The sequence below is a fragment of the Vombatus ursinus genome, unplaced genomic scaffold, assembly GCF_900497805.2.
Source record: "Vombatus ursinus unplaced genomic scaffold, bare-nosed wombat genome assembly UNPS02014797.1, whole genome shotgun sequence".
Lineage (NCBI taxonomy): Eukaryota > Metazoa > Chordata > Mammalia > Diprotodontia > Vombatidae > Vombatus > Vombatus ursinus.
Window position 1 is genome coordinate 3,600,080 of NW_020954575.1, and position 27,758 is coordinate 3,627,837.

At 37.4% G+C, this 27,758-nt stretch overlaps 1 protein-coding gene across 1 annotated transcript in view; it reads right to left on the reverse strand.

Annotated features, from left to right (window-relative positions):
• Positions 1-27,758, reverse strand: part of MED13 (mediator complex subunit 13) — a 92,961-nt gene that overhangs the window by 12,357 nt on the left and 52,846 nt on the right. The window contains exons 12-21 of the mRNA XM_027870309.1: positions 25,140-25,261; positions 15,693-15,783; positions 15,363-15,577; positions 14,860-15,056; positions 13,122-14,038; positions 8,669-8,836; positions 8,217-8,440; positions 5,328-5,517; positions 3,640-4,102; positions 884-1,100 (exon numbers count right to left, since the gene is read on the reverse strand). Of these exons, the coding sequence (XP_027726110.1) occupies positions 884-1,100; positions 3,640-4,102; positions 5,328-5,517; positions 8,217-8,440; positions 8,669-8,836; positions 13,122-14,038; positions 14,860-15,056; positions 15,363-15,577; positions 15,693-15,783; positions 25,140-25,261 (2,804 nt within the window). The remainder of the gene's footprint in view (positions 1-883; positions 1,101-3,639; positions 4,103-5,327; positions 5,518-8,216; positions 8,441-8,668; positions 8,837-13,121; positions 14,039-14,859; positions 15,057-15,362; positions 15,578-15,692; positions 15,784-25,139; positions 25,262-27,758) is intronic.

Consider the following 27,758-nt stretch of genomic DNA (forward strand, 5'->3'; position numbering starts at 1 on the left):
GTTCTGTCCTCCCCCTGGCTCCAACCGGTCTCAGGAACAAGGCTACACATTGAAGATGTCAGTGACCATTTGGAGCTAGCATTGATTTTCTCATGGAACCTTATTCACATTCACATGTACAAAACCAGGATTCCATGGAACCAAATTTAGGAAATGTGGCTATAAAATACAGCCAAAAAAAAAATGAAGCTTCCTAATATTTTTTTCTAGTTAAATGGATTTTGATAAACAGTCAACCTGGATAAAAATCAAAGGCTGAGTTTAAGAACTACCTAAATGCTTTAAAAAGAGATAGGTTCTGAGTGAAAAAATTTCAACAACTTAGTAGTATTAGCTCACCCCAACTTTTAGCTACTTCTGGTATAGTCTGTAACAGACAACAGAGACGTGTCAAAATCTCCTTTAAACTTGTGCAAACCCTGTTATGTATGACAGAGAAGTCAAATATTTTTCCCCCTGTCATCCCCAATCCCCCACCCTTTAGCACCACAGACTTCAATTACTTCCATATAAATATTTTTCCTTGTTTCTGATGGGGAATGTAAACAAGTGGACAAGGTAAATGAAACATTTTTGAAACCTAACCAGATTACCATGTCAATTTTTTTGTCCAGAAAGTTATCAGATGGAAAATATTAAAATATACAAATACACTCTCCTACATATCATTATCTCACACACATACACATATCTTTTATTCCTCTCTCTTCCTGTCCCATCCCACAAAAGCAACAAGTTGCTGTTGCTACTAGACATTTTAGAAAACTGACTTAAATCCAGAAAAGTAAAGAATATCCTTTAAAATGCCTTGTTAAGCTCAATTTTACCTAAACACCAAGCTATTTCACACAATCTTAAATGACGTAGGATACATCACCCTTACCTGTACAGAAACAGTACTCTTGAGATTAGGTGGAAGAGTTTGGACCATTTCCAAGAAGCATCTAAGTAGACCCAAGGTCCATACATTAGAATTAGAGCTCTCATCTTTATTTTCATATGTAAAAGGATCAATTATGTAAACAACAATTGCGGGCGGATAAGTGATTGCATGTGAATCACCATCAGTTGGGATTCCCACCTTCTCACGATCCATAGTGCTACAATTTAAAAAGAAAATTTAATAGTCAGTCAATAAGCATTTATTAAATGCCTATTACTGTGCCAAGTACTGCACTATACTATGTTATGGGGATACAAAAAAAAAAGGCAAAATATAGTCCATACTTTCAAAGAGCTAACAGTATGATGGGAGACAATGTGCAAACAGCTATGTATAAATAAACTATATACAGGATAAATTGGAGATAATGGGGGGGATTAGCATTAATCCTTCAGAAGGTAAGATTTTATAAGAACTTAAAGGAAACCAGGAAGTGAAGATGAAGAGAAAGAACATTTTAGGCATGGGGGACAGCCTGAGAAAATACCAAAAGTCTGGAGATGGAGTGCCTCATTTGAAGAACAACAAGGAAGTTAATAGCTAGTGTCACTGAATTGCAGATGGATAAAAGACTACAAAGGTCAGAGGAAAGCTATGAAGGACTTTCCACAAGATTTTTTCTTTTGTTTTTTTTTTTTCCCAAGGCAATTGGGGTTCAGTAACTAGCTGTGTGACCCTGGGCAAGTCAAGTGTCGTATGTCTGAGACTGGATTTGAACTCATATCTTCCTGACTTCAAGGTCAGAACTCTATCCACTGCGCCACCTAGCTGCCCCTCCACAAGATTCTGAGTTCCAAATTTTCTCCCCATCTCGTCCCTCTCCCCACCCCAAGATGGTGTGCATTCTGAATACCCCTTCCCCTAATCTGCTTTCCCTTCTATCTCCCCACCTCTTATTCCCTTCCCTTTCTACTTTCCTATAGGGCAGGATAGATTTCTATAGTCCATTGCCTGTATATCTTATTTCCCAGTTGCATGTGAAAACAATTTTTAACATGTTTTTAAAACTTTGGTTCCAAATTTTCTCTCTTCCTCCCTCCCCACCCACCCTCATTGAGAAGGCAAGCAACTCAATACAGGCTGTACCTGTGTAGTCATGCAAAACACTTCCATAGTAGTCATGTTGTAAAAAACTAACTATATTTCCCTTCATCTTATCCCGGCCTGTTTATTCTATTCTCTCTTTTGACCCTGCCTCTCCTTAGAAGTGTTTGCTTCTGATTACCCCCTTCCTCCAATCTGCCCTTCCCTCTATCATCCCCCTGCTCTTATCCCCTTATGAAGGACTTTCAGTGCCAAACAGAAGATTTTATATTTGATCCTCGAGGTGATAGGGAACCACTGGAGTTTAAGTAGGAGAATGACCTAGTCAGACCTGTGCTTTAGGTAGATCACTATGGCAGCTGAGTGGATGGACTAGTCTGGGGAGAGACTTGTGGCAGCAAAACTGGCGAGGAAGCTACGGAAATAATCCAGGCCTGAGGCGACAAGTTCCTGTACTGGGGTGGTAACAGTGTTAAAAGACAGAAGAGGAACTATAAAAGAGATGTTATAAAAGTAGAATTAAAGGACCTGGCCACAAATTTGAAATTGGGAGGTGCCTTGGGGGGGGACAGGATATGGGATACTAGAGTTAAGAAGAAAACTTAAGGGTAAATAAGCAGATTAGGGAATCATCATCAAAGAGATAATTGAATTCATGAGAGTTGATGAGATCACCGTAGGAAATTGTATAGGAGAGAAAGGGGTCTAAGGCAGAATCTTGGGGGACTCCCAAGGTTAATGGGCATGACCTAGATTAAGATCCAGCATAGGAGACCGAGAAGGAGCAATCAGACAGGTAGGAAGAGAATCAGGACAGAGTAGTGCACAAAAACTTAGAGAGAAGAGTGTCTGACAGTGTCAAAGGCTGCAGAAAGGTCAAGAAAAAGGAGGACTGAAAAAAGGGGACATTAGATTGAACAATTAAGAGATTGTCAGTAAATCTGAAGACATAAATGAAGCTGAAAGCTGCAAAAAGAGTGAAAAGAAAGGAAGTAGAGGCACCAATTATGTAGATGGCCTTCTCAAGGAGTTTAGGAATAAAAAACAAGAGATATTTGAATAGCTAATGGAGTTGGCCAGTCAAGTAAGAGGTTTTGTGTTGCTGGGTTTTTGTTTTTGTTTTTTAAAGAATAAGGGTGTTGGGGCAGCTAGGTAGCACAGTGGATAGAGCACCGGCCCTGAAGTCAGGAGGACCTGAGTTCAAATCCAGCCTCAGACCAAACACTTGACACGTACTAGCTGTGTGACTGTAGGCAAGTCACTTAACCCCAACTGCCTAAAAAAAAAAAAAAAAAAAAGAATAAGGCCATTTGTATGTGGTAGGGAAACAACCAGTAGACAAGAAGAGACTGAAGTTTAATGAGAGAGTGAGGATGACAGAGTGGGCAATTTCATTGAGAAGATGGGATGGAATGGGATCACTCATGCATTCAGAGTTCTAACCAAGTATACGGTAAACTGATCTGAAGGATTAGAACTCAGTTCCTTAAAAAAAAATTGGTGAAATACACAAACTCCTCCTCAAGTTTTAAAGTTTTGTATATGTAAACTACTACAGGTTAAATTTCCATTAAAACTAAATTCCCATGGGAAAATTAAGTCTAAAATTTATTCCAAACAGGTTACTTCTCATTTACAATAAATGTTTTTACCTTTCAGACACTTCTGGATGAGGATGAGTTGGACCAGAGGATGCCTCTGCAGAAGAAGCCCCGGCAGTCTGTAGAGTTGGAGGCTGTTGCCCCCCTAACTGGGCACTCTGAACAGTAGCTGCTTGTGTAGACATAGAACCAGCAGCAGCATTATTCATGCTTCCAAAAGGTGGAAATGAAGTTTGTTTATTGGCTGACATTCCACTGCTTATGTTGGTGGAGGAGGATGATGATGAAGTTGTAGTCAAAGTAGAATTAGTTGTGGAGACTGCAGAAGACACGGAGCTACCTGAAGTCATGGTCATAGTGCTGCTAGTTGTGGTTGCTGGGGTGGCAGATGGAGTGTTTGAATTCCCAGTATTTGTCAGCTGAGGTGGAGTACTGAGAGACTGACTTGTGGGGACAACCAAATTTGGCTGGGAAAGTAAAGAGCTATCCAATGGCTGGGAAGCAAGATAAGGACCTAAAGGCAACAGAACACATGGTATATTTAATTCTTAATTTTCACTGACCAGTTTGGTCTCCATTTAATATGTTAACAAGAAAATTCTAATCAATCTTTTTTTGTAATAAATATTAAGCATCTATAATAAGCAACATAACATTTGCTGGTATTTACATAATAAAAAAAATTAAGACACTGTGGTTAAAAGTGAAGATGTAAACTGGCATTCATCATGTAAATGATCATTCAAGTTAAAAAAAATTATATTTCCAAAGAATAAGAAACTTTCCTTTTTTCTTCTGAGAAGAGGGTTATCAACTTAAAAGGTTAAAATTATGCTGTGTATTTAACACTGTGTAAACATCACTGCAAAGAAGTAATTTATTACTTAACCACAATCCTACCCCTCTGAAGTCATTAATGGGTGATAAAACAAATCAACTGCCTTCTGTAACATACAGTATTTCTGCACTTTTCTTGGGGCAGCTAGGTGGCAAAGCAGAGAGAGAGGAATCAGGGAGACCTACGTTCAAATTCTGTGATTAGCTGTCTGACCTTGGGCTCAATGGTTTCCAAAGACCTTCCAGGTCTAAATCTAAGATCTGATGAACCAAACATTAGGTGAAATATGTTAAGAGATACATAGTAATTTCTAGCAAATTTTCAGCAAGGCTTGCCACATGAGTAACATAACTAAACTGTAGCCTCACTTTAAGGCTGGTTAAGGTCACTGATAAAAACTTCATAAACGAAAGCACCTTTAATGAAGTCCTTTCGTGTTTCAGTTCTAAAGTCTCTTGGATATCTGTCAGGTAAACATGCCACCTTTAAAAAATTCATTTTTATGCTTGCTGTCTTGGGGGGAGGGGGGATTGGAACTCAAAATCTTATAAAAGTGAATGCTGAAAAACTATCTTTACATGTAATTGGAAAAATAAAATGCTACTAAACTAAAGAAAGAAAAAAAACAAAAAATTCATTTTTATGTTGATGAAGTCTATAAGAAGATACTAATGTAGTTTGTACTATCCTTAGAGTGAACAATGAATTGTAGGATGTTGTACAAGCTCAAGTCTCTGATTTCAATGCATTCATAAAGTTACTAACCTTGAGTTATAAGTAAAAATCCTTCATGTTTTTCAGGCCCAATAATCAAAGAATGCATGTCACATATTTGAATAGTTTGTAATTCCCAAATAATTCCCTTTCCACTATCCCCTGTGCAGTAATATAAATTCAGTACCCAGGTCGTATCTGCAGACTTGTGCATACAGCTTGAGTTTAGAAAATGCTTCATTGTTGCCATCAGCTGCCTGAGAAAACCATTCAGTTACCAACTTTTCTGAAAGTTTCTTTGAAGCAGTAGATCCAACTCTCATAATCCCATCAGTCAACAATCGTGAAATGGGTCTATGTTGTCCTAATCGACAAGACTACACAAAGAGAACAAAACTAGTGAATTCATCATAGTATATACAGATACATGTTTTTTTGAAAGCATTTGTTAAAAATAAGGAAAAGCCATCCCCTTAGAACCTTTTAAAGAGAAGCCAAAGGCCTTTGGCACCAAGATTAGCAATAAATGATACATGCTGTTAGAGGTCTAGCTTGGGAATTTTAGATACACTCATATTTTCTCTCACTCAGAATTAAAATACCACACATTACTGATTAAAGTGAAACAGCAAGGAATTAATTACAGCAATACTACTTGTTGTTCAGTCATTTCAGTTGTGTCTGACTCTTCATGATGCCACTTGGAATTTTCTCAGCAAAGATATTGGAGTGGTTTGCCATTTCCTTCTCCAGCACATTTGACAGATGAGGAAACTGAGGCAAACAGACTGGCCCAGAATCACACAGCTAGTAAGTTTATGAGGCTAGATTTGAACTCAGGAAGATGAGTCATCCCAATTCCAGGCCCAGCACTCTTGCCACTGTGCTACCTAGCCACCCTGCAATACTACATTATTTGATAATAATTAAAAAACTGTAAGGTGTAGAAATAGATGAGCAATAAAAAAATTTAGACATCAAAAATGAACATTTAACCTTAATATGAGAGGCAATGTGATATACAGCAGATAAAAAGGCTGGTCCTGGAGTCAGGAAGTCTAGTGTTTTTAAGTCATCCCTCTAACATACACTAGCTGCATGACAATGGAAAAATCATTTAACTTCCCAGTGCCTTAGGTAACTGAAACTAAATGGTGGGAGAGTTGTTGATCCACGTGATTGGAGGAAACTTTCTATACAGAGAATTCTCTACACAGATAAAATCACAGATATTGACTCCCTTCCCCCAAATTATCCTAAAATGCCAAAATAACATCAAGAACAAAAATCGATACTGAAATAAATGAAATTCTTACTGTCTCTATACAGGTCATTACATGTACATTTGAAATTTATGATCAGTTGGAAGATCTTGCTTAAGCTCTTTAAAAAATTGTCTTTTTTAAAAATTCCCTGTATATTTAAGGTAAATAAAAATATACTAAAATAAGGAAAATACAGCCCTTTAGTATTGTATGTATGTGTACACAAATACTCCCCTCCTCCCTGCCCCAACTTTAACTTCATCCACACAAACTGTGACAAGATGCATACCTGAAATAATTGGTAAAGAAGCAAGTCAGGAAAAATAAAGAATTCTAATTTAAGGGTTGAAACATATCCTTTATTTTACAAATTAGGAACCTGGAGTCCAAAGAGACACAGCGACTTACCTATGGCCACAGAGCAAGCCAGGGCCAGAACCATAACAATACAATACTAAGGGCTGTATTTTCTCATATACATTACCTTCATCCCTTTCCCAAATATAAACATAAGGCCAATTTGTCAGTTATAAAGTAATATACTATTATTCTTCATATACAACATATGCTACAAGCTGTTATGATGGCAGGTCATAATTAAACCTATTCCACTCTACCCTGAAGACTTTGTGTAAACTATGAAACATCTGAAGTCAACTGCTCAAGTTTATGAGTGCAATGGATCAGTTTCTTTCAATTTAACAAAAATTTATTAAATATCTATTATGTACAAGGTGGAATAGAATAGTGAATGGAAAAGTGACCTTGGAGTTAGAAGATCAGGCTGCAAGTCCTTTTACCTCTGACACATACTAGAATTTTGAACTTAGATAAATTCCTTAACTTGAGTATACCATGCCAATTCTCTAAGACTATAAATTACAAATGAGTTGTCAATGTGCATTAGCAGAACAATCCTATATTGATGATATCACAGTTCTTGACCAAAAAAAAAAAAAAAAAAAAAAACCCAAAAAAGTACAAAAGCACTGTGATAGATGTTACAGACATAAAGATAAATGAAAAACAGTCCTTGATTTCAAGGAGTTTCTACCATGAGATACATTTACACAGATTAATGTAAGACGACCTTAAGGAGAGAACACTAATAACTAAAAGGAGAATGAAAGATTTCCCCAAGGACATGAAACCTGAATTTAAGCTTAAAGTTAAATACTGCTAAGAAGCAGAAGACAGAATATCAAGTCCAGGTAACAGCAAGAAGGCCAGTTTAGTTGGAATGTATAGTGTGTGAAATCAGTTAAGCACAGTACCAGGCATCATGATAATGTTGGAATGACAAAGGTGAAACAAGTTCTTTCCTTCAAAGAATGTACAGTCTAAATGGAAAGATAACATACATATGAGTATATAGATACTATAAACAAAATGAATATAAGGAATAAATGCAAAACAGTTTTAGCAGGGAGGGCACTAGCAATGGGGGTGGGGGAGGGGATGGTGGGCATGGAAGGAGAGGACAAAGGAAGGGAATTCACTAAGCTAATTATTAAACGAAACCAGGAATTATAAGATGCAAAGATGAGATGACAGTGTATTCTAAACACACAGTTTAGCCAGAGCAAAGATGTGAAGGTGGGACATGTAGTGTCATGTGTACAAAATGGCAAGTAGGCTAGTAAACTAGATCACAGAGTGTGATGAGGCCCATGTGAGAAATTGAACACCTGGTCACCTTGGCACCAGTAGCACCACATCTTAACTGAGCCACCTGCCTTGTAGGTGAGGTTTAGATAGCACAAAGATATAAGATATTTTAAAATCCCATACCTCTCACTTTGAACACATACCTCATATACTGCAGTAAGATCTCTAAAAAAGGTTTTTGCTCCATTCAGAAGGGCTTCATTCTCTGGACAAAGTACAACATATGCTATGTCTCTTTGAGATCCATAGGGTTCTAGCATCAGCCTCTCCCAATAAGGCAAGGCAAATGGAGAGAGCACCAGAAAATCATAATCATATCCCAACAAAAACGTGGGAATTGGCAGTGGTTCTGGGGACTCGTCAGTTCCTTTAAAAAAAAAAAAAAGTACATTAAGAGCATACACCTAAGTGTATCTGACTCTGTACTTAGATTAATACGAAGCAGTGTACAAAACTAAAAATTAAGTAAAGTTACTTACCTGTGGCCACTACAGATTTTTAAAAATTTATTAATAATTTAAATAAAGGCATTCACAAAAGATCACAGTAATTTAAGGACACTTAGTCAATCAATAATTCCATACATGTTATTTACCATATGAGCCTCGGCCAGCCATTTTATGAAACTGTTGCCAAGTAAGAGGACCTTGGACTCCCCAAGATCTCACTGTTCGTTTTTTCTGAATGGCATCTTGAAGTACTGGCTGAAGGGACAGGAGCATTCGAAGGATATCCTGTGAACACTGCATGCTTACATCTACAGCTGTAAGAAGGATACAAAAATAAGAACTATCTCAGCTCTTTGATATCAATAAAATATGAAGTTGCTAAATCCAGAAGAATCATTCATTATCATGAATATGTAAATTTCTACTTATAGAGAGCCTGCTTCTGCATAGAACTATCTGGAAAAATTTGGACTGATAATTCTTCTAGGAACCTACAACAAAAAAGCAACTCCTGTAATTCTGATATTTGATAAAATTGAACTGTAACAAGTTGTTCTTCGACTTCATAATTGTTGATCAAATTAATTTCTTTTCCTCTGTCTTTTAGACACATTAAACTGCTCACAGAATTTCTATATTAATCTTGTTCATAAAACAGTTCTAGTGAAAAAAGGTCTATATGGCAAGGGTAGAGACATTAACTCTAACCTGGAATCTGGAATTCTCTTATGATGTAATTTTTCTACACTATCATCATGAAAAATAGCTAACTCTAGAAACTCTGGTAAAGAGCTACATACCTCATAGACCTGTTCAAACTACTAACATTCAAGTCAAAAATTTTTTATTCAGCTATTTAGTTACTGATTAGTTTATCTATAGGCTTACCATGCTCTTGTTTCTTTTTCTCTTTTTGTGACCTGCCCGTCAGTATTTCATTACTTTGATCACATGCGTTAAGAAGGAAAGGTTGCTAACTTGGAGTTAGAAGAGACATGGTCTTGAATTCCACCTCTCAAACTATGTAATTATGGGAAAGTCACTTAATTCCTAAATCCCTGAGTCTCGGTTTCCCCATCTGCAAAACTGGCAAAGGTACTATTTTCCCAGAGCTATTTAGGATCAAATGAGAATGTATGCTTTGTAAATTTTAAAGAGTTTTATGTCAGCTATTAAGAAACGATACTTTTGCCCAGTTCCCTTTCTCTCCTGCCCAACTATTTAAAAAACAATGGTTAGGGAAGAATAAAATACGAAAATCATTAGCTACAAGGAAGTTGTAGAATGCAAATTTCCACCACCATTGCCATACCATTTCAGTTCCCCACCTCCATAACCATGATATAATCAATTCTTCCCCTTGTATTCTTCTTCTCCCCTACATAACTCAGTTAATTGCCTTCTGATTTTGTCCTAATATTACCTTCACTCACACATTTTAGTTTTAATATCCCCTCATTCAAAGCAGTATCACTGGTACTCCGACTTAAATCTGTTACCTACCAAAATATTCCAGGACCTCCCTATCATGTCCTATTTATGTTTTTAAGTAAATGCTTTACAATAAAACTACAAAATAACTATTTTTTATTACCTGACTCATAAAATAGTTACCTATCTCAATGAATTCCAATATTACTTCTGTTTTGATTTCATGATATATCCTTTTTTCGGGGGGGGGGGCCCTGGCAAGATGGGAGCGGGAGCCCAGATCTGTGATTTCTTTGGTGCAGGGAATGCCTGTCAAGGAAATTCCCGCTACCAATACAGATCAACACCTTCTCTGCAATTTATGGTTTTAGAGAGTTGCCTAGAGCACTGAGAGGGTAAGTGACTGACTAGTTCAAGTCACAGAGCTGGCATGTGTCAGGGGCCTCCAGGAGGTCATTATGTTTCTGAGATTAAATCTCTATGGCAAGCCAACACCTCTCTTCCAAATGAAATTACAAATGCAAATTACTATAATTAAAATGTACAGTTTCATAACAACTTAAAATAGACTGTTAAAAAATAAAGACTTCGGAATCATTGAATTAGCAAAACTAAAACAACTTAAGACAAAACAATTCAAGGTCCACATTTTGAAATAGTTTCTTTTTCTGTCTTTTTTTTTTAATAAATGCTAGCTCTTAATCACAAGTGATTCCTGAAAGTAATTACTGAAACATATTTTAACAGTAAGCTATTGCTCAAATGAAAAATGCTTTCTCCAAAGTTACTAATGATGCCTTAATTATCAAATCAAACTCCTCCCTCCACCCTCAATCCTTACCCTTATTGATCTGAGGATGTAACCCTGTTGCCCACCCTCTTGTCCTAGACAATCTCTCCACATTTGCTATCGATGACACAACTTTCTCGTGGTTCTCCTCCTGCCTGTCTTCATTGCTCCTTAATCTCTTTTACAGGATGATCATACCCAACATGATCCCTACTTATGGACATACCAAAAAGTCTGTCCTGGGACCCTATTTTCTTCTCAGTTATCTCATAAGCTTTCATGAGTTTAATGATCTATATATCCAGTCAAAGACTGCTCCTCTTCTCAGTCTCCTTTGCTGGAAAAGAATCAGGTCACACCCACTAAATTGGGGATGAACCACAAGGCTCTATTCGAGGGGTTGTTCTTCTCTCTCTCTCTCTCCCCACTACTTTACTCTGTGATCTCATCAGCTCCTATATATTTCATTATCATCTCTATGCTAATAATTTCTCAAATCTAGCTATCCTGCCCTAATCTCTCTGCAGACCTCCAGGCCCAAATCTCCAACTTCCTTTCAGACATCTCAAACTAGATGTCCAGCAGGCACTTTATATTCAACATATCCAAAACTGAACTCATTATCTTTCCTCCCAAGTCCTCCCCCACTCTACCTTGCCTATTACTACAGAAGGCAACACCATCCTCCCAGTCCCCTAGACCCCCTAGGTGTCATTCTTGACTCCTCACTGCCTCTCACTACCACCCCCAATTCAATCTGCTGTCAAAGCCCATCGATCTCACCTTTGCAACATCTCTTGAACACGTTTCTCCCCCTCTGACGCTGCCTCCATTCTGGTACTTCATCATCTTAGACCTAAACTACTACAAAAGCCCTGCTGGTGGGTCTGTTTACCTCAAGTCTCTGCCCACTCTAATCCATCCTTCATTCAACCACCAAAGTGATTTTCCTAAAGCACAGTGAACCATGCCATCCACATCCTAAAAATCCAGTAGCTTCTATGATCTCTAGGATCAAATATAAAATATTCTGGTATGCAAAGCCCTTTATAACCTACTCTTCCCTCTCCATCTTTCCAGTCTTCTTACACTTTACACCCACCATATATTCTTTAATCCAGTGACACTGGTCTCCTGGGTATTTTCCACAAAAAAGATACTCCATCTCTCCGCTCCACGGATTTTTTCTGGTTGTCCCCCATGCTTGGAATGTTTTCCTTCCTCATCTCTACTTACTGCTCAATCATTCCCAGCCAACATCCTATCTTCTACGGGAAGCCTTTCAACCCTCTCAATTCGAATGTCTCCCCCTCAATTAATTATTTTGTATATATTTCCTGTATATAATTTGTCTACACACATTTATTTGTTTATTGTCTTCCTCATTAGACTGTGAGCTCCTACCCAGAGGATAGGGGTTGTTTTTTCCTTTTCCTTTTTTTTTTTTGGTCTCTGCCTGTTTCTTTTCTCCAATGCTTAGCACAGTGCCTGGCACATAATTAGGGCATAATGACTGATTGAAAAAGTTTCTTTCCTGAGCCTCACTTCAGCATTAAAAACTGTTGATTGGACATTATATATTTAAAACAGAACCCATCTCCCCTCCCCCCCCCAGCCTCCAAATTCACTCTTCTGAATATCTTTATTTCTACTGAAAATATCATAAAGTAATCTACCCTGAGCCAAGTGTACCAGCCTATGGACAGAATTATTTCCTTCATGATTTTGTGAAAATTGGTAACATGCAGCTACAGATGGATTGACTGCTAATAATAAGCACAGAATCACATTATTTAAGTAGTGGGACCTTAGTGTTCATCTAGAGCAATTCATATGCAAAAGGAATCCCCATCACAACATACCCAACATGTGGTCATCCAGCTTTATGATCAGAGACTTCCTAGGAGGACAAAACCTACCACCTCTTGAAGCAGCTCATTCCACTGTGGGGCAGCTCTCACCACTAGAAGTATTCCCTGACATATTGCATAAATTGGCCTAATTGCAGCTTCCACCAATTGTTTCCAGTTCTGCCCCTACAGAACAAGTTTAATCCTTTCCCTACCCAACAGCCTTTCAAATACTTGAAATGTTATCAGCTATCAGGCTGATCATTCCCAATTCCTTCTTCATATGACGAGGAACTCAAGGCACTGGACTTGTCTTGTAAGAGGTACCTAATAATAAAAGCCAGTCTGAATTTCCCTGAAAATTTTAAAGTAGTACACACCATAATTTCTCATTTAGAGAGATGTGCTAGCTATATAGGAAACTCTACATTTCTTAGTAAATAAATACTGGGAACAATAAACAGATATATGGAAGGAAAAAAGTTAAAAAAAACAAAAACAAATAAAATATTAAGTTAGCACACTTACCATTTCTTTTGGCCCAGGGATGTAAACATGTAGTTTTCACAAGGGTTTCATCAACTTTTCCTCCTGACATATTATCCATGAACTGACGTCCATGTTCTAATGCAAGGTAGCAGTCATTGCAACAATCCCGTTCTTCAACACGTACCGAGCTGCTAATTACACCAATTTTGGGAATAGGATCTTGGTCTGCTGCTCCAAATGGTGAAAATAAATTAGTGCACTGATCTTGTAGCAATAATATTAACTCATCAGGTAATTTTTCAGGTTCTTTCAGTCCTCCATTGACATGTTCAACAGAGGTAGCCCTGAGAGCTTCAAAACGTTTCTCTGCTTCTTTACCACATTCAGTGTTACGTCCTATGATATCTAGTTCATCTTCAAGAAACAATCCAGAGCTGTTTCCAAATTTTCTGTTCATGACAGCACTGAAGCCACAGGTACACCTATACTGTGCTTCCTGTGTTGGATCTGGAATGTAAACTCCAACATCAGCACCTTTGATGTTCATGTTGCAGACACAGATACAGCAACTGTCAAAATTACAGTCTTTGTATAAATTCATTACTGACTCTGAAAGAATGAGGTTTACATAAAGACTATGTGCTTCAGGGATGGATGGAACAGTTGCAGGCTCAACAGAATTTAGGGGTCTACATGTTGATGGGGTGGAAGCTGGTGAATACAAGTCTGAATTCTCATATTTGACTGAGCCTTGAGCACTGGCAGGCCCACCAGCTCCACGAGGTGTACGAGGTGTCCTTGGTGTTCGTGGAGTTGGAAATCTAGGGGTGGAGGGAGAAGGAAGAATCCCTGCTCCACTATTACTAGGAGGTGCACTGCTTGGGGGCATCCCAAAAGGAGTATGAGTTTGAGGAGTATAAGCAGGGCCATATTCCTGATCCAATGTACTTCCATCACTAACATTCCCCAGATGAGAAATTCATACAGAAATATGCAAAAAAAAAAGAAAAAAAAGAAAATGAAATTAGAATAGCAAAATATTTCATAATTATTTGAAAAACATGGATTAACTAGTACAAATTGTACTATATAGTACCCTATAGTACCCAGTCTACACAGTTATAAAAATTGTTAACACTCGTTTCGGAAAAAAGGTTAACATTTCACCCTCACACAAAATATTTGGAAAGGACTGGTCAAAATACTTGAAGCATACACAACTGTAATGTAATGAGTAGTAGCATTCACAGAATTGTAGATTTATGATGGCATTAAGTCTAGACCCCTCATTTTAAATATGAAGCAACAAGTGAAAGAGATTAAGTGACTCACCCAAAGTCACACAACTAATAAGTATCTAAGGCATGATCTGAACCCAAGAATTGCACCATCTAGCTGTCTTACATACAATCCTATCCAAAACACCTACAAATGTCTCAAATATGAAACTTGTACAGTTATAATAGGACTGTATGATTCAAGAAGCAATAACGATTACTATTAAAAAAAATATTAGATGATTCTCATCACTAAAGATATAAGGCAGTGAATCAAAATACACCATTAATTTGGGCATGCTGAGAAAGATGTTTTGGAAGAAATAAATGCCCTATGTCATACTGTTTTTTCAGTGTTTTAATACATCATCAATTTTTGCTACTGCAAACAGAAATTCAAAACTTGAAAGACTTGGGAGGAGTTAGAGTCCTTTTAAAGTCACACACAAAGCATTTCTCTCAAAACTCAATTTTAGACAACACATGGATATAAATCATACCCCTCTTTGATGAAAGGCATGGTGGGCCCTGGAGGAAGCAACTCTAACTTCCCAACAGTCCAACTTTGCCGATAAATGCACTCTTCTGGAAGCTTGATAGGAGGCAAACACTGGCTAGGGAGTGTTTTTAGAGGCGCAAACATGGAACATCCCACCAGAGCTTGACAATTTTCCAGTTTATAGACATATGAAAAATCCTATAAGATAAAAATTCAAACTTACAATGTCTTAATTTCCTAACTTCAAAGAGAGGTAGTCAAGTACTCAGTAAATTTTAAGTAGAAATTAAAAATTTTTTAAATTAAATTTTAAAAAATCACAAATAATGGTTTATTAATCTCAATCCAGTCATTTTCTAACAAAGAAATTCTACAATTACAATTCTATTAACAATAAATTTGGGAGGAAAAAAGTACAATCAATGCCAAAAGTTAATACTGTTAACTATAAGACTGTAAGTATTTATGAAAATTTCTCTTGCATAAACTCATTTATAAATTTACCTTAATTTCAGAAGGTTTGGGACTGCAGAATCCTTCATCAACCTCAATTTTGAATTGGGCTCCTATACTGGAACTATTCCCATCTAAGATAGTTCCTCCAGGTGTAGTATCCATACTACCATATTCTTTGCTGTTCATATTCATTGGGGAAAATCCCATAATATGTTGTTCCAATGACGGTGGCGTTGGATACATCTTATGAAGATCTGCAGTGCCTATCAGAAACACATATTTGATATAAAATAGACATCAAGAGAATGTTTAAAATTAAAAGTACCAACTTGAGATTTCATGTACTTAAAAATACAACAAATTATTTAGGAAACTTACTTATGCATGATAGTGGATCCAAATTTCCTGCCTTTGACTCCTTGCAATTAGATTTCTCGTCTGAGCCATTCAGTGTTTTTTTAGAGCCAGGCTATTAAAAAATTTACATGAAAGTTTTATTCAGTGCGATTTCAGGTCAGTAATAATTCAAAATGAAAGCCTGCTCAACACAAAATGTTTGTTTTATTTGTTAAACATTTACTAAGCACCTAACCAGTATAGTCTGTGAGGTGACAGTGAAGACACAAACTTTAAATAGGATGCATTCCCTGTTTTCATGTGGCTTATAGTCCAAATGGATGAGATTGACACAAATATAAATAACTAACACACTATAAAATTACATGGCCAGTACATTAGAGAGTTAGAAAGCAAAAGACTATTTTTATGAGGTATGAGGAGGAAATCTTTTATCAAAGGAAGTAATAAGGAAGACTACATGGAGGAGGGTAGAATTTGAATAGGGTTTTTATAGGGTTGGTAGGGATTTAATAAGTGTGGGATAGAGGACATTCTAATAGAATTCAGCATAAACAAATGCATGAAGGTAGGAAAACAAAGAGCAAATTAGCAATACAATGTAGTTGAAGCACTGAGTACTTGGAGGGGGGAAAATATAGTCTTGAACTATAGGGTGGTGACAAAGTAGGAAGGTCTTGAATGACAGACGGAGGAATTTCAACTTGATAGGCAACAGGGAGCCACATAAATCAAATCAATGCATTAAAAGCAATTATTCTAGCATACACATGTAGGCTACACTGGATAGGGGAAGAGTGTGGAGGTAGAAAGACTATCAAAAAGCTATTTCCAAGGGGCAGCTAGGTGGCGCAGTGGATAGAGCACCGGCCCTGAAGTCAGGAAGACCTGAATTCATCTCTGGTGTCAGACCAGACACTTAACACTTTACTAGCTGTGTGAGCCTGGATAAGTCACTTAACCCCAAACTCCTTGCCCCCCCCCCCCACAAAAGAAGCTATTTCCACAAAATCCAGTCTCTAATTAATAAGAGGCTAAGGAGTATGATCATTTAAAAAAATTACAAACTACAAACAACATTAAAACATACCCCAAATCACTAATAAGAGAAATGCAAATTACCTCCCACATCCAAACTGAGAAAGATTACAAAAATTGAGAATATTGGAGGGACCCTGAGCCAACAAGAACAAGAATATACTGCTGATGGAGCTATGAAATGGTTCAATTGTTCTGGATTTCAATTTAGAATCATGTAAGAAAAACCACTAAACTGTCTTTATTCCGGCAATTCTACTTCTAAGCAAATACCTTAAGGAAGTTTAAAAAAAAAAAAGAAAGAAAGAAAAGCCTAATATATACCAATATTCATAGCTGAAACCATCATTTCATGAAGGGCCTAGACCATCCATGTTTAGTTCTCTCCTGACTGGAGGCTTTCCCCTCAATCATCAGCAGCTTTCTCACCCTGAAGATGCCTCCACTCTTGAGTTCTTGTCTCTGATTGGTGGGGCCCTGGGATAGAATCACCATTTCATGAAGTGTGTAGGCCATCTATGCTCATTTCTCTCTTGGTTCCACTCCTGACTCTGGACAAATCTAGGGCCCTCACTGCTACAAGATAATCCTTTTATACCTCCTTAATTAATTCACTATTGTACTCACCATGCTTTCTGCCACCATTTCCTCCTTCACCCATCTCACATGAAGAGGTGGCAGGTGGCCCTTCTTACCAAGGTTAACTCCTCTAATTTGCATAAGCGAATCCATTCTATCTGGCTTCTCCAGCATATCGTCCCCTCTATCATCCCCACTCTCTCAATTATCTTCAATCTCTCCAAGTATATTAGCTGCTTCACTATTGCCTACAAACATATACATTTCTCCCCATCCTCAAGAAACTTACTTGATTTCATCTCCACTATTTTCCCATCTTTCTTGCCTTTTGTGGCTTAGCTCCTTGAAAAAGGCCAAGTGCTTCCTTTCCTCATACTCTCTTAACTGTCTACAGTATGATTCCACCACATTGTTCCACCAAAACTGCTCTCGTGTCTGACATGATCTCTTAATTGTCAAATCCAATGGCCTTTTCTCAGTCTTCATCCTTCTTGAACTCTCTTGGGTCTCTGACACTGTCAATCAATCTTTCCTTAATTCCCTCTTCTCTCTAGATTTTCATAACACTACCCTCTCCTGGTTCTCCTATCTCATTACTCTCAGTCTGTCACAACCATTAACCATGGGACATGTCCCATGGTCAGGATTCTGACCTGGGACCTCTTCTCTTCTCCTTTCATACTATTTTACTTGTTGATCTCATTAGCTACCAGGAATTCAATTATCATCTCTATACAGATGATTCACAAATCTACATATCTAGCCCTAACCTCTCCCCTGACTTCCACCTCCAATTGCCTAGTAGACATCCCCTAGACATCTTAAACACGTGTCCAAAACTGAATTCATCTTCCCCCCTCATTCTTCCAAACTTCCCTATGACTAATGTTAAAGGCACCACCATTACCCACGCATCATCAATTCCTCTCTTAACATCTAATATGAAGGCAAGGCTTGTCCATTTTACCTTTGTAGGATTTTTATGGTATATTCCCGTTTCTGTCCTCTGACACTGCCACCACCCTGGTGCAGGATCTCATCACCTTAAGCCTGGATTATGAAAATGGTCTGCTGGCTAGTCTCCCTGCTATGTCTCTACCCCTCTAGTCTAACCTTCACTCAGCTGTCAAAGTGAGCATCCTAAAGCACATATCTGACCATGTCATCTCTTTCTTCACCGTTTTTTGTTTTTTTTTATATGAGGCAATTGGGGTTAAGAGTCACACAGCTAGTGAGCGTTATGTGTCTGAGGCCATATTTAAACTCAGGTCCTCCTGACTCCAGGGCCGGCACTCTATCCACTGCGACACCTAGCTAGCTGCCCCCTTCCTTTACCTTTCACACCACCTCCTTACCTGCATGTCTTCCTATCACCTCTAGGATTAAATATAAAATCATTTGTTTGGTGTTGAAAGCCCTTCATAACCAGTACACCCCTCCCACATTCCCAATCTTCTAACACCTTAGCCTTCCCTACCTCACACTTTAAGCCATCAACACTGGCCATCTAGATCTTTCTCAATCCATCTCTTTACTAAAAGCATTTCACTACCCATTCCTCATGCCAGGAATTCTCTCCTTATCTTTCCCTCCCAGCTAGAATCCCACCATCTACAAGTCTCAGGTCTACCTTAATTCTAGTGCTTTCCCTCTTGATTAATTCCCTTTTATCCTATATATAGCTTGTTTACACAGTTATTTGAATGTTCTTTTCCCCCCATTAGATTATGAGCCCCACAAAAACTCTTAAATACCTTTCTTTGTATTCCTAATGCTTAGTAAAGTACCTGGCCTAAAGTAGGTGCTTAATAAATGTTTACTAATTGACATTTCTCCTCCCTGCCTCCTATAACCCTCCACTTTCCTTTTATAAGTTGTCTTCCATTAGAATATAAATCCTCTGAGGGTAGGAACTGTCTTTTTGCTTGCATTTGTATTCCCAGCACTCAAGAGTGCCTAGAATTTATTAAGTGTTTAATAAATGTTCTATTACCAATGTATAAACAGCACCTTCTAGCAAATAATTGGAAGGGTAAGGGAGAGTGAGGGCCCTTGATGGTAGGCGAGATTGAAAGAATAGTTTATGGTTCACTGTCAATGTAACAGGAGGTCTCTTAAGTGGAGTTTTCCAAGGATCTGTGCTTTACCTTGTGCTGTTTGACATTTTTATCAAAAATTTGGACAAAGGAATAGATGACATTCTCATCATATATGAAGATGACACAAATCTAAAAGGCACAGTTAACATATTGAAAGACAAGAGGCAGGAACCAAAAGGATCTTGACAGGCTAGAGTTATTAGGCTAAAAATACTAAGATAAAACTCAATAGGGATAAATGTAAAATCTTATACTTAGGTACAAAAAAAATCAACTTCATAAGTATGATATGAGGCAGGTATAGTTAGACAGCAGCTGTTTTGAAAAAAAATCTGGGGGTTTTAGAGGACTACAAAGTTAATGAATCAGCAGTGTGACATGGGAGGAGAGAGGGGATATTAATGGATGGTATGGACAGGCATAGTCTCCATTGGATTCTGTCCTAGTCAGACCTTATCTAGAGTACTATGTTCAGTGTCAAAGTTTACCAAGACTATGGATAAGAAGAAGGAGAGCAACTAGAATAGTGAATAACTTTGAGTCCATATTATATGAGAATCAGTTGGAGAAACTGGGCATATTTAGCCTAGAAAAGAAAAGGAAGACCCAGGGGCAGGGCGTGAGAGAGATGACACATAACAGCCATCTTCCTGCAGTTAAAGGACTGTCATATAGATGATTAACTTCTTCTATTTGACTCCAGAGGCCAGAACCAGGAACAAATGGTAAAAGTTACAAAGAAGTTGATTTAGGCTTATTGTCAGGAAAATCTAACCAACAATTAAGAGCTATCCAAAGGTAGAATGGGCTGTCTCAACCAATGGCGGGATCTCCCTCCTTGAAGGTCTTAAAGCAGTGGCTGGATGACAACTTGTTGGTTATGTTACAATGAGGATTGCTTTTGTGTATGGATTAGAGTAGATGGGCACTACGACAACTATGCCCAACTACTGGGGAATCAGTTAGCTAGGTGGCTCAGTGGATAGATACCAGGCTTGTAGTCAGATAGACTCACCTTCCTGAATTCAAATTTGGCCTCAGATATTTACTAGCTATATGACCCTGGGCAAATCATTTAACCCTGTTTGCCTCAGGGTCCTTATCTGTCAAATGAGCTGGAAAAGGAAATGGCAAACCACTACAGTATCTTTGCTAAGAAAACCCCAAATGGGATCTCAAAAAGTTGGACACAACTGAAACAAATGAACAACACCACTAGGGAATTTCAGGAAAAAAAAAAAAAAACATAGCTAATTAACATAATGAAGCATTGCTGTATAGTAAGAAATAATAAAAATTCAGAGAAAATTCAAAAGATCTTTACCAACTCACATTGAGTAAATAATCAGTCAAAAGAATATGCATTGAGGCAGCTAGGTGACACAGTGCATAGAGCACCGACCCTGGAGTCAGGAGGATCAGTTCAAATATGGCCTCAAACACATAGTATTTCCTAGCTGTGTGACTGTGGGCAAGTCACTCAACCCCAATTGCCTTACCAAAACAAAACAAACAAACAAACAACCAACAACAACAACAAAAAGAATATGCATAATGACAATAGCAAAGTAAGTAAAAAAGATCACTAAAAGGGAAGCTTCTTTGTGTGTGTTTTTTTTGGGGGGGGGAGGAAATTGGGGTTAAGTGACTTGCCCAGAGTCACACAGCTAGTAAATGTCAAGTGTCTGAGGACATATTTGAACTCAGGTCCATCCTCCTGACTCCCAGAGCTCTATCCACTGCATCACCAAGCTGCCCCTAAAAGAGGAACTTTGTCATGGAAAAAAGCAATAAAGGGCCTGAAGAAGAGATAATGAAATCTAACCATCATGGAATAGAGGTAGGGGACTACTAGATTAGAATACTTCTTATGTTATTAAACGAAGTCACTCTATTTGGTATTTTTATAAATTTTTTTTCTTGTTAAAAAAGAAGGTTCAATGGGGGTAGAGTGTTGAAATGACTAATATAAATAACACTTTCTCTTTTCCCTCTTTAAAAAGAAAATCTGTTGCAATAGTACATAAAGACCTGTACTATAGAGAAGGTTTGTAGGGAAAGATGTGGGACACATTACTGAGGCAGAGCCAATAGGACTTGGTAACTTACTGGATAAGAGGTAATGGAAGCAGAAGAGTTAAAGATAAATCCAAAGTTCCAATCATGGGAGACAAGGGTGAATGAAGGTGCAGAAATGACAGAAAGAAAAAATCATGTCATTAGAATAAGTTAAAGGGGAAGATAATTTCATGGAACAACTAGGTGGAAATAAGACCAGGACTACAGAAATAGATTTGGGGGCCATTTGCACATGTGGTAATAAAGTGAGACAAAAAGGAGAGAAAAAAGAAGGCCAAGGATAAACTCTCTGACAACATCCACATTAGTCAGGAAGATAAAGAGCAAGCAAAGTAATTATGAAAAGAATCTCTATAAAGGTAGGATGAGAAAAAGAGTGTAATCTCTAAAGTAATCTTAAATGTATGCTTCAGATGTAAGTTTGAACTAAGTGGTAATAGTGTTTCAGGTTAGGACACTCATCTGTGGCAACTCTGATCCCAAACTGAGAAGTATGCTAACTTCTATTTTGCAGTATTTGAGGAGGAGAGGAAGGAGGTTGCTTTGAATTAAGGAAAAAATATTTTGATTATGGAGCAATCTGGTTACCTTCCAGTACAAAGAATAGAAATTGCTAATAGTTAAAATTTAAAGAAATTGTCTCAATAGAGAATGATGTATACATAGCATATTTGCTTCTGTAAACACAATGCTTTTAAAATCTTCATAAAAATATTCTGAGTAGTATTTAAGTATTTCCTGAGCCGATTTATACATTTTAATCAATTCTTCTTAGCTATAAATAGTATAAAATGTAAACTTTAGTGGAGTCACCATTCCTATGATAATAATTATCAATGGATTTAAAACAAGAGCGTTTTTCTTTTTTTTAAACAAGTATTTGGCTTAGCCTCCTTGGTCTGCTATGTATGTTCTTAGAGTAGCAAGTCATTTAAAGAACCAACACAAAACTCCTCTGTATCACCCTTTAGTACTCTGTTCAAAGTGTAAAGCCAGGAATCTTCTTTGTAAATACCCTTGCTGTCTGTTCTGGAGTAACCAAAAAATTTTTTTTTAAATTAAAGAAAAAAAATCACAAGAAATATACAGACAGTCAAGCACTCTGAAATGATGTTAATATAAGCCTAAACTGAAATGGTTAAGAGCTAAACCCATAGTTAATTGTGTCCCAAAGTGGACCATATCTTTTAAAGAATGAAAAGCTAAAGTCTGCTTCATCTCATTTAACAGTTTAAACCATTAGTACAAATGTGAAAATATTTGATAACTAAAAGCAAAAAGCATATACTTTAGTGGAGGAGTTCTTAACCTATTTTGTCTTATGAGCCCCATCTCAGAATAATGTTTTTAAATGCACCGAATAAATACATAAGATTAGAAAGGAAACCAACTTATTGAAACAGTTATTCAAATTTTTTTTAATTTCATGCACAAAAAAAATTTTCCCTGTTCTACTGAAAGAAAGGTACCATGAGGGGCAGCTAGGTGTCACAGTAGAAAGAGCACCAGTCCTGGATTCAGGACCTGAGCTCAAAACTGGCCTCAGATGCTTACTAGCTGTGTGACCCTGGGCAAGTCACTTAACTCCGATCGCCTCACCAAAAAAAAAAAAGCGCAAAAATAAAAAGAAAGGTACTATGCACCTTACCTTAATTTCCCAAGTTATCTTTTTATAATTTCTTTTGTTATGCCAATTGCTTATGTCTATATTTCACTAATTTTCCAGAGATGTAACAGTCTAAGGCAGCGTGACCCAAGAATGATTTTTAAATATTTAAATACAATAAAGCTTTATTTAAAAAATTAAAAACCATTCTTAGCTTGTAGTCCATACAAAAACAGGAATGAGCAGAACTTAGTGAGATTTGGTTTGTCAATCCCTGGTATAAGGAATCTAAACTTAATCTGTTTTTTAAAATGGCTGTTGAGAGTTAAATGCTAGACTTTTTTTTTTTTTTTAAAGAGATGGAGGGTATAATGGGGAGGTAGCTAGGAAACTATAAATACAGAAATACATACAATGTCAGACTCGAACAATATTACTGGCTAGCTTTGCTGAACTAGTTTTTTTCTTTGTTACAGGTAATAGATGAGGGGCAGGTAAAGATACATTGAGAAACATATGTTCAGAATAAAAAATAATTAAAACAGAACTTAAACACTAGTTTTTGTCCATTCACAATGAACTTTTCTATACTATGGTGATTCACAACTTGAAAGGAAGAATAATTATCATTTATTAGCTTGATGAGAACATGAATTTTAACTACTTACATATACATTTCCCTCCATATAAAAATAAGGCTATCTAGCTATAACTAGCATTTATATAACATTTTAAACTTTGCAAAGCACTTTACAAATATCATATTTTATCCTCATGACAACCCTGAGAAATATTATCTCTATTTTTTTTAAACAGATAAGGAGGCAGAAGTGATTTGCCCTAGGCCACACAGTTATTAAGTGTCTGAGGTCATATTTGAACTCAGATCTTCATAACTCCAGGCCTGGTACTCTATCCATTATGCCACCTAGCTGCTTGCCTCAATGAAAGAGATAGTTTAACACAGCTGAAAAAGCACTGGTTTTAGTGTCAAGAGGAACTGGGTTCAAATCCTGCCTCTATTACTACCTGTGCACTTTGTGGAGGCAAATCATTTTAACTTTCCTGGGCCTTTTCCCTCTTCTACAGGAATCTGAGACCAGCTAATCCAACTCTCTTCCTGGAGGGGAAGCTGCTCTCTGAAATTCCTTCCAGCTCTAAATATATGAACCTTTGTTTTCATATCATAGTCATGTCTGTAAATACAACTCCCTCACTCCCACAGAAATTGAGGTTCCCCTTGTAAAAGACAATGAAACCACAATATTAGATACAGAGACTGCATCTGACAATGTATACAACCTTCTGCCCTACGTAGCATCATTTTTAAGATGTGGGAACCAACAGAAGATAAAGCCTTTTAATGGGCATTGCTGTTAATACTAAAGTTCCTTCTCTAATGTCTGTGGCATAGTCAAACTAATTCAAAAGTACACAATCACATAGCACAATTTTGTTATATTAAAAACAATATATCAGACAGGTTAAATAATATTAAAATGGAATTGATTAGCATGATTCTTACTTCTACAATTTGGTGTTCCACCTTCAAGATACATGAACACTTGTTAACTGATTGGTTAACTGACTGGTAACCATTTGATTGGTCACCCATCCTGGAACACTATTTCAGGATAGCCCTAGCCATCATGCTTCATTTCCCCTATAGCCTCCCCAAACTTCTTGCCACAGAGCTCTTTCAGTACTCCACTGCCACCCTCTCCACTCTTCAGTTCTGGAACCAAGAACAAATCAACTCTACCATAGTGCCTGGATGGAGTTTGTCAATCTACTTCTCAAATGACTCTCTCATCATTCCATTAATTTTCTAAGTGTCCTCCCCTGGCCACAACTTCCTTATGTATGCAGAAATCATAAGTCACTTTTGCATTTATATCCCCAGGCTTACCACAGTACTTGGCACATAAGCCCTTAAAAAATAATCTCAGTCATTCAATAATCCAATCCACTGAAAATCTTTTATAAAAAAAAAAAAATACAAATTTCATGTAAATTAGTGACAAGCCCAGATTAAATTATGGTCCAAAAGGGCAGTGTAACACTCACTGTTAGTTCATCTTCATCAGAATTGAAGAGATTGTCAAGGTCAGTATAAGAGACCGCTAGGTCAGAATCATAAATAAGGCTGGTTGATGGAGGACGGGCATGACCACCAGGACGCTGTGCATCTACAAAATATGAGCAAAAATTATGTAATCGATAAGATAACATGCTACTTAAATCAGTTAGAGGAAGCTTCCAACTTATAAAAGAGGTAGTATTCTTAAATTTGGTTTTTGTTTTTATTTTTTTTGTTTTGTTTTGTTTTTTTGCTTAGGCAGTTGGGATTAAGTGACTTGCCCAGGGTCACACGGCTAGTAAATGTCAAGTGTCTGAGGCCGAATTTGAACTCAGGTCTTCCCGACTCCAGGGCCGGTGCTCTTTCTACTGTGCCACCTAGCTGCCCCTTTTTTGGTTTTTATTTTTAAAAATGCTCTCTGAAACCTTAAACATCTGATATTAGGTGTTGTGGTCAAATTTTTGTGATCTTACTTTAATCAGCAATGAAATTAGAATACTGAACATTTGTAATGAAAAAAATAGAAAATAATTTTCCAACATTAGGAATGAAACATAAAAGTCACTTAACGTGATCTTTCTTTTTTGATACAGGTAACTTATAGGAAGTAGGCAAGCATAAATGTAATGAAGAGGAAATAAAGTTTCCTGAAATAACAGAGTAAGAATCAGGAAAAAAAAAAAAAAAAAAAGGAAAAGGAATTCTAGTATTAAAGTCCCAACTTCACATTCAATATAGGAGCCCCTTCTACAATACCCTTGACAGATGGTACAGTCTTTGCTTGCACACTTTTAGGAACAGATCACACCATGTCATGAAACAGCACATTCAACTTCTAGATTGCCCTAAATGTTAGATTTTTTTCTTAAAATTAGTTTAAACCTTCCTTTTCCCTTCTAATTAAGTTCCACCTAATGGTTCTAAATTTGACTACTACAGCTCTATAAAATAAGTCTAATAATTCTAAAATGATTATATTGGTCTAAATGATCTCCAATTTCCCTTCTGACTCTAAATACTATGTTTCTAGGTCTGACTCATTTTCCTCTACCAAGTCGTCTCTATTCTACATCAGTATCTCAGGTGTTCCAAATACTCTTCATATAACATTTCACATAATCTAGGCCACCATTCTCTAGAGTAGGGCTTCATAAACTTTTTCCACTCACAACCCTTTCAGTGCTTCTTAAACTGTGGGTCACAACCCCATAAGATAGAGAAAAATCCAGTATGTTAGCTGGAATACAACAGCTGTAAGGAATAGTGGATAGAGTGCTAGGCTTGGAATCAAAGAGATGGGCTCAAATCCTACCAGACATTAGCCTGTGAGATCATGGGGAAGTTAAAACTCTGTAAGGCTCAACTTCCTCATCAGTAAAATGGGAATAACAGCTATAGTCCTTAACCTCTTAAGGTAGTTAGGTAGGAGTCAGGAGACTCAAGTGAAGTAAAGTATTTAAAGGGCTTTTGCAAACCTTAAGGAACTATATAAATGCAAATGTCAGGTGTTTTTATTTTTAAATGGATGGTGATGTACATGAGAAAGACTGTCTATAAAAGGATGGAGCAGAAAGGAGGGTAGTAGGGTACCATGATAATCTCCAAAGATAGAAGGAAAATGGTCACACATCTCAGGTGGTAAACATTCAAAGGGAAATCCCCCCAATGATATTACTGGACCAAGACATCTTGGATGATGGCCAGAAGGACAGAAGCAAACAGGTCAGTTGTTCATAGGCACCAAGTATTCACAAGTCTTTAAATTAGTAACTTTGGGATCAAGATTCAACTTTTCTGGGGCAGCTGAGTGGCGAAGCGAACACTGGCTCTGGAGTCAGGAGGACCTGAATTCAAATTCGACCTTAGACATGTAACACTCACTAGCTATGTGACCCTGGGCAAGTCACTTAACTCCACTGCCTAGCCGCCCCCACCCCAAAAAATTCAACTTTTCTCATTTTGATAATAAAAGTTACTATAATTCAAGTTTAAAGAATCTGAAAAGTCTATTTGCTCACACCACAAAGCATAAACGGAAATCTGAAAATCGTATCCAGTAAAGTTTGGGTTGTAGAAAAAATTCAGAGACATTTTATAATAAAGACATTCAAATCTGGATTTCTCAGAGTTTAACACCATTTTTTTCTTCTAACTTATAAGATTCCAACTGCAATACACTTCATTCAAGTTCTGCAAGGTTCCTGGTCTATTGGCAGACCGAATTAAAACTTCCTCTTTTAAGATGCAACTGTGGGATAGCCTCACCTTTCAGAATTGAACAGAATCCCCTGAGTCACCTTCTGACAGTTCTGCATTTCCTTCAAGGGTTCACTGGGCTGATAACCAAGGGGATTAGACTCTGCAACTCTAAATGTTCTTATACCACCAAGCTCTCTAATATGTAGGTTCATAGATTCCTACCCAATACATGAACTCATTCACTTTTTGATTCAGATTAGCTTTCTCTTCTAGTCTCATTGGTAGCTTCACTCAGACACAGAGCTTAAAACTCCATAGGGGGGTTCCTCAGCAAATAGCTTTCCTCTTTCTCCTACCAGTCTAATCACTACTACAATAAAGCATTTTTCCTAACAAGCAGCTAGATG